Here is a 7,562-nt window from a genome sequence, read left to right as displayed (position 1 = left end):
AGGCTTGTCCTGACTATTAACTCATAGAAAGATTGTGGTTGTATTTGCTATTGGGGGCAAGAGGGCTAGATGAGCTTTCAGGTGTGAGTATCAGGGACCAGGGAGACCCTTGCAGCCCCGCTGCAGGACCCTAACTGGCAGCAGTTTCAGATTCTGTCCTAAGTAGGCCTTCTGGAGGCTCAGTGCACTTCGTCTGCTCGGAGGAGGCTGACCTGCTGTATGAAGAGTGGGATTAACTTGACCTCAAGTCCAAAGACTGAAGTAGGCAGGGCAGAAGTAGGCCATGTTTACCGTCGATGCTGGCGTCTTGATAATTCGCGCCATCCTGGTTATTAAGTATTTTTATCATCACCCTTGGACATAAGCAACCATCAGACTAGGCTCCCTTAACATATGCACCTGTATGTTCTTTGCCATCAAGGGACTTTTCGTGATAACCCCTCTGTATCCAGCGCTCTTCTCCCCACCTCCTATGCGCAGGGATGTGGTCAGTTGGCACAAAGTAACTGGTGGTAAGCATCTTAGAAACAAGACCACTTGTGCTGTCTGTGGCAGATGACAACAGAGCAGGATCTCGACCAGCCTCTGCCTTAAAGGAAATCTTTATTAATCATGTTTGGTTCACAGATGTTCTTTTAAAAACACCCAATTTTCTAGAGAAGCACAATCCTCATGAGTGGCTTCAGCTTTGCATCATGAGTCTTGTATTAAAAGAAAAAGTGGTACAATTTGTTTACACTATGATACTTTCTAAATAAACTCTTTTTTTAAAAAAAGTCTGGTCTTTCCTTAAATGTTACAGCAAAACAGATATAAAATAGACAATAAATTATAGTTTATATTTACAAAAAAGCTGTAAGTGCAAACAGTTATAGATCATAAATGTATTATTTAATCAGTTTAGTATGAAATTGGTTTCCTAGTACATGATTGTGAAAAAGACATTTTAAAAATATTCTAAGATTTAATCTGAGTCTTACTTTCTACAAGAGAAAACTGGTTTCAGTTCAGAAACAGCATGCTCATCCACACCCTTTCCTAAGGGCTGGGTGCCCCTGCCTCAGTTTACTTCCGTTGTCGGTTCTCACCCTGCGACACAGTATGCTGTAGAGTGAAAGGCAAGGAACCGTTCCACTGAAACAGATGAGCTATTCGAGCCGACGCTCCTGAAGTCACTGTGCTTTTCAAAGAGCCATTCCCAAGAAGAGGTGCAGATTGCTTTCACATGTTCCATGGTTACATTGATGGCTATGAAAAATGCTGCTCACCCTGCGCAGCCTCACCGCAGGGCATGATGGCTCTGCTTTTGGTACTAGCAAAGAAAACAGCAAAGGGGGGAGGACAGAGCTGTGGGAACGATATGGGTTCTTCTGACTGAAATAAGTATATTTTCACACCAACAAAACTGCAGCACAAACACTTAACAGCATTGACCGAGGCAAAAGGCACTTCCCCATAGCCCTGGTTAGGGCCCGGGCTGTGATTCTGTATGAAATTGACCTCCTGCGAATGAAATTTATGAACAGAGGCATTTTCCCCCAATTTCTGCTATCTGTAAAGTCTACCATTGAGAAACACTACTGAACCGACTGATACTTTAGCCAAGAAGACGTTTACTCCTTTAAGATTATTTTCCCTATTGACTCACTAACACCACAAATAGCTTGATCTAAAGCTAAAACTAATTTTCTTGGGCTTTTCTGGGGAGGGAGAGGGGAGCCTTTCAAAGTTATGTTCCTGCAGTTACCAGACTTCATACTACAGACATTCAAACTCAGACCAATAACTACTCACATTATTTACCATGTGAGCAAATTATTCATAAGGTCCTTTAAATCTTCCTTGGGCAGTAAGGCACCGACCAGCACGAGGGGGTTTCAGAGTCTTAGCCTCCCACTTTCACCATGCTTCAGTATGTTTTAAGGCAGATGTAATCTAGAATCCAAGGCAGTTTTTGTGCCCCCAGCAACTAGTGTCAAGTTAGTGGCATCCACAAGCTCTTACAACCATGTTCCTATACTTTTTCAAGATGACATTGGAGTTGTCGTCAAAGTAAAGAACCGAGATGGCATTAAGTTTAGTTGGCGCACAGCACGGTTTGGGGACATACTCAGGATTCATAAGGTGAACCTGTTTCAAAACAGAAGGAGGAAAAGGAACCATTAGAAACCACGCCTGGTCTTGGCTCCCTCCTCCCTATACAGTGGAAGTGTCTCCGGGCTTACCAGGGTCTGTACGATGGCGTGGTTCGTGGCGTTCATGTGTGCGTTGAGTGGGAAGGAGCATTCTCCATCACAGTAATTGGCAGCATAGCCCTTGGGTGCAATGATCCAGTCCTTAATTTAAAGCAAAAGGAAGCAACAAAAAAAGAGATTAATATACACTCCTCACATCGTCTGTGCTCTCAGTAACCCTATGAGAAGGTATTACATTGGACAGGTAAGGATACAAATATAGGAGGTCAAGTTCATATTCAAGTGGCACAGCTAGGGTATGAACCTGGTCAGTCTGACTCTGGAGCTCTTGCTCCTTCCACAGGCCCGTGAGACCTTTCTTTAGCTGCTACCCACCTGCTAGGCCTGGAAGCAAGGAGGTGGCTGGCTTTATGTACTGGGCCCCAAAGGAGCCTCTCCAGGAGCCCAGGTCACTCCCTTGTCATCATAATGCCACCTGTGTATGGAAACTATCTCCTGTCACTTACCACCTACAATTTGCTTCTTATAAACTACTGGTGGCTCTCAGGTGTGGGGCACAACATTTGTGCTCTTCTAGATAGTGTGAGTCCGCCAATTTATAGCCATTAATTAACTATTGGAGAATTTAACAATTAGATCAGTTTTTCCAATCCTTTCTCAGAACACAATAAAACTTGTTCAAATGCCCAAATAAATAGATGCCCTGTGGACTTGGAAATAATGAGGGAAGAGTATTGGGAAATGTGGCTATTGATTTTTACGTAAACAGAACTTGGGAATCTGGGGCTCCCTGGAGGAGGCCAATGGGGTCTTGGTATACAAGTAGGCTGGGCCTTCCCCACTTTACACCAGGAGCCTGGGCATTTGGAAGGGCCCCTGAAAACCTTCATGGGAGGAACGATCTCAGTCCTAAAGCTCAAGGTCTTTGATGATGGCTACTGCCATTAAGATGAGAAGAGACTGAGAAAGGACCTTTGTCCCCCTTGTTGTCCAGAGAACTCACCTGCCATCCCAGGTCTTGGAAGCTCACATAAAGCTCATGCTTCCTGCAGGCTGTTTTTAACTCACTGCTGTTGTAATCTGTTGGAGGAGATCAAAAGATGCACCCATTAACTCATTCATTCCTTCACTTAAAAATTTACATGGAGAGTTTGCCATGGGCCAGGCACTGTACTAGGCTTGGGAGAGCACTGAACAAGGCCCCTGCTAGACACAAATTTGGTCATCAACAGCTCCATCAGGTTCCCAATCATTTAGGTGTTTCACACGCTCGGTCTTGTTCACTCCGGGGTTAGTGCTGGGCGTGCTGCCAAACCGTACGTAATTTTGGACTTGAATGGACTCCTTTAAGCAACATGTTTGTTATGAGCCCCTGTTGTGTGCAGGGCCCATGGAAAAGGTGTGCCAAGATGCCCAAAACACCCCTGGGATCCTGACTTGGAAGACATCATATTCACATTAAAGATGACTATACCAGGCAGGATCCACTATATTTCAGAGAGGAACAGTCTTAAAGCTGACCAGGATGCCCAGGAGTCGGGGAGAAAGGGAAGCCCTGCAGCAGGGACCACTCTCTCCAGCACTGTCATCCAGCCTCACTGCCAGGGTTGAGCCCTTTGCCCTGCGGTAAAACAATGACTCCCAGGCCATTAGTGCCCTGTGAGAATCTGCTGAAGTGTATACACCTGCTCTGTGCGACTCAGGAGCCATTAGCCTGGCTTAACCTAATCACTGGCAAGAGGAATGCAAGGGTCCTGACTCACGGAGTCCAATTGGAGCAGCTCTTATGTGGCATGTCCTCTGTGAGGCACAACGGGAAATAGGAAGATAAGTCAGACCAGGCTTCCAACCTCCAGGAACTGAGAGAATCAAAGGGGTGGTGTGAGATGTGCACACAAATAACTCAAATACAAAACAGACCACGAATGCTATGGGCAAAGGCCAAAGAAAAATCCCACTGGGAGTTCAGAGAAGGGACAGATCAGGGTGGGAATGAACAAAGAGAGTAGTTCTGATGGAATAAATTTAAGGATGTGTAAAGAGGAGTCAGGTCAGATAAAGTTGGAGAAATGATTGACCTAGAATGCCAACCAAAGTGATTTAGACTTTCTACCAGGGGCATTACATAAGACTATGAAGGTTTTTGAGCCAGGGAGTGACATGTTCAGAGCTGTGATTCTAAAGGATTGATCTGGCAGTGGTGTTTGTGTTTGAGAATTCTGGAGAGGAGAGAAGATGAGAGGTAAGGAGAAGACTTGGGAGAAAGGTTCTTAATCTGAAATGGACTTTGATGGATATAAGAGTCTGACATCATTTGCATGCTACCTCTGCTCTTTTTAACCACATGAGCCAATAAGTTACCTAATTGTTTAAAACCTATTTTTTTCTCTCCAGTACAGAGTTGTGTATCCTAGTAATAAGTCATTCTAGTTCTTCTATGTGGGATGCTGCCACAGCATGGCTTGATGAGCAATGCGTAGGTCCACACCCAGGACCTGAACCAGTGATCACCGGGCCATTGAAGTGGAGAGCGTGAACTTAACCACTTGGCCACAGGGCTGTCCCAAAACCTATTTGACTTGTATTTTCTGTTTCTTGCCCTTCTGGACCTCATGGATCTGAAGCAGGACAGAACACATACATTTCATGATTTGGTAAGGAAAGAGACAATGGTACAAGCTCAGCCCAGTGACCTAGCTTGGGAGGAGAGACAGATTACCTTGCTGAGGTGGTTTGCTAATTCTAAATTTTTTCATTCTCCCTACCTGCCTTCCTCACCTCACAGAACCACCCTACCTGTAACTGCAAGTACCCAGAAGAAGTGAATGCAAAACCACACTGGAGGGAAGTTTTCACAATGCAGGGCACTTGAGGACTCTCTCAGTTAAAACAAAAGTAAATAAACAAAAAACCACCAACCATCACCAAAATACAAGACAAAACCTCCTGCTGAAAATAACCCGTCAACAAAAAGGGAATCAACCACGCAAAAAAAGAAACTATCCAGAGAGGAGAGTTGGAACGCAAGAGAGAAAACACAGGACCCCAGGGACTACAGGCAAGAGCAGTCTCTGAGTGAGGTTACAAAAAAGAAGATCTAAAATAATAGAATAGATAAAATAAGGACTAGAAACCCCAGAGCAAGAGCATTATGGAAAAAGAACCAAATAAAACTTTATAAAAACCATAATCATTGAAAATAAAAATGAAATGGATCAGTTAAACACCAGATTAGACATAACTGAAAAGAGAATTTAAAAAAAGAAGAAAATTTTGAAGAAACGTCCCCAAATATAGCCCAGAGTCAAATGGCCAGAAAATATGACTCTCTCTCTATAAAGGGATATGGAAGATAGAATGACAAGTCCAACATATTTCTGATAGGAATTTCTGGAGAGTAAAGTGGGGAAAGTAATGTTCGAAGACATAAACGTCTGGGGATTATCTAGAACTGAAGAAAGGCAAACATCTTTATATTGAAAAAGCACAAGTCCTAAGCAGAGTGAATAAATTCCTATCTAGCCATATGTGGTGAAACTACAGTATATCAAACACATAGAGAAGTTCTTATAAGCAACCCAGAGACAAAAAGAAAATTACCTACAAAGGAACACAGAGTAGATTGATAGCAAACTTAACAACGAAAATGCACAACATAAAAAATTAAATAATATCATAAAAACAATGGCATCAACCTGGAATTTCATACCCAGCTGTAGTGGACATTTACTGTTTTGGCTACCCAGCTTCCAGGAACACTCCTCATCTGGAAGAATTCCTAGATAGACGGGAATCAAAGCCCCATTTCCCATGACATGTAGCTCCTCTCTATGTCCCCTGGCAGCTAGAGGACAGGCTCATGACTCTATTAAAGCCAGCTGGATACCCTTGAGAGAATGACTCAACGGGGGAACTAGGAATGGTGGCATGGCAGCAAGTACCGACGGTGATGGCATCCAAACCACACTGTCCCTGTGACCAGGTCTGAGCTGGGCCCTGATTCCCTGAGTTGCATTCTCCTTCTTGTTGACTGGGTGAGTTCCCTGATACCCTTTAACTATTTTTCACTTAAATTAAGAATCTGCTCTATTCCATGTAATCAAGAGCCCTGACTAGCTAAATTATCATTTGGTTGTTATGGGGCAGAGTGTGAGTGGGGTCGCTCTCTCATGTAGGGTTGGTGAGCCCATCTTTCTGTTGAGGTACCGTCTAAGCAGAGACTGAAGGAACTTTGGGAACGAGGCATGAGGTCATCTGGGGGAAGAATAAACCATACAGTGGGAATGACAAATGTGAAGGCCCTGAGGAGGCAGCCTGCTTCACATATTCCAGGAACAGTCTGGAGCAGGCTGCTATGTGTTCATTGGAAACCATATCCTCTCTACCTCCTGGGTGCACAGCTATTTGACATTCCTCACTGTGGTTAAGTGTGGCCATGTGCCTGAGTTCTGCCCAAGAATGTGGGGGAGAAGGGAGGTATGCCACCCCTGGGCCCGGGCCTCCTAAACACACCTGCAGCCCTCCACTCACTCACTTTCCTCTCCCACCAGCTGCATGCAAGGGTCTATCTTCTGAGGACTCCGAGGTCCTGATCCCCTTGCACTTATTCCATGTGCTGTTCTTCATCTGCATCCTTTATAATAAAACTGTAATCGTAAGTACTGGATAGCACTTCCCTGAGTTGTGAGTTGTTCTAGAGAATTATCAAACCTGGGGGGTGGGGGGTCTGGTTGTGAGAACCCCCGAATTTGCAGCCAAGTCAGACAGAAGTGCAGGTGGTGTGAGAACCCCACTTGGAGGTGGCATCTGAAATAAAGGCGTTGTGTTGGGGACTGTGCCCTTGAACTTGTGGGGTCTGTGGTTGCTCCAGGTGGTTAGTGTGAGGACTGAATTGAATTGTAGGACACCGGGTTGGTGTCAGAACACAGACAGGCACAACTTCTGTGTGTCTGGATTCCCAGTGTCTCTTTCTGCTGGATGGAACCCAGATGATGCAGTGAAGGACGTCACCTCTACCTTCACCAACAGCGCTAGTTTCTGTGACCCTCCTGCAAATCTGACTCTCCCCGTGCTCAACCAAGAGAACATTCTCCATAAGGACAGCTCTTTGTTTTAAGGCTAGACACTGGCATTTTTGTTGTTAGGTAAAGACTGGGGCCAGAGAGAGGAGAGGGAGGAAGTCAATTCTCCTGATTTCCTTACTACAGACACTTTCGGGTCATGCTTAAATTTCCTTATAACTTCATATTAAGTGCTGGCAAAGAATGTATAAATATTTGTGAAGGTCAATGTTGCTCAAAATACTTGTGTCTGCTGCTCAGGGGTTTGTACCCTGGGTTCAGCAGTGGAATCACGTTGCTATGCATT

General features: G+C 44.6%; 1 protein-coding gene across 1 annotated transcript in view; it reads right to left on the bottom strand.

Annotated features, from left to right (window-relative positions):
- Positions 1-586: 586 nt before the first annotated feature.
- The window catches only part of BMP6 (bone morphogenetic protein 6), a 152,300-nt gene continuing 145,324 nt past the window's right edge, over positions 587-7,562 (bottom strand). The window contains exons 5-7 of the mRNA XM_070584024.1: positions 3,199-3,275; positions 2,226-2,336; positions 587-2,130 (exon numbers count right to left, since the gene is read on the bottom strand). Coding sequence (XP_070440125.1) covers positions 1,981-2,130; positions 2,226-2,336; positions 3,199-3,275 — 338 coding nt within the window. The 3' untranslated portion in view covers positions 587-1,980. The remainder of the gene's footprint in view (positions 2,131-2,225; positions 2,337-3,198; positions 3,276-7,562) is intronic.

This window comes from Equus przewalskii, chromosome 19 (genome assembly GCF_037783145.1).
Source record: "Equus przewalskii isolate Varuska chromosome 19, EquPr2, whole genome shotgun sequence".
Classification (NCBI taxonomy): Eukaryota; Metazoa; Chordata; class Mammalia; order Perissodactyla; family Equidae; genus Equus; species Equus przewalskii.
This window is presented reverse-complemented; position numbering and strand designations above follow the sequence as displayed.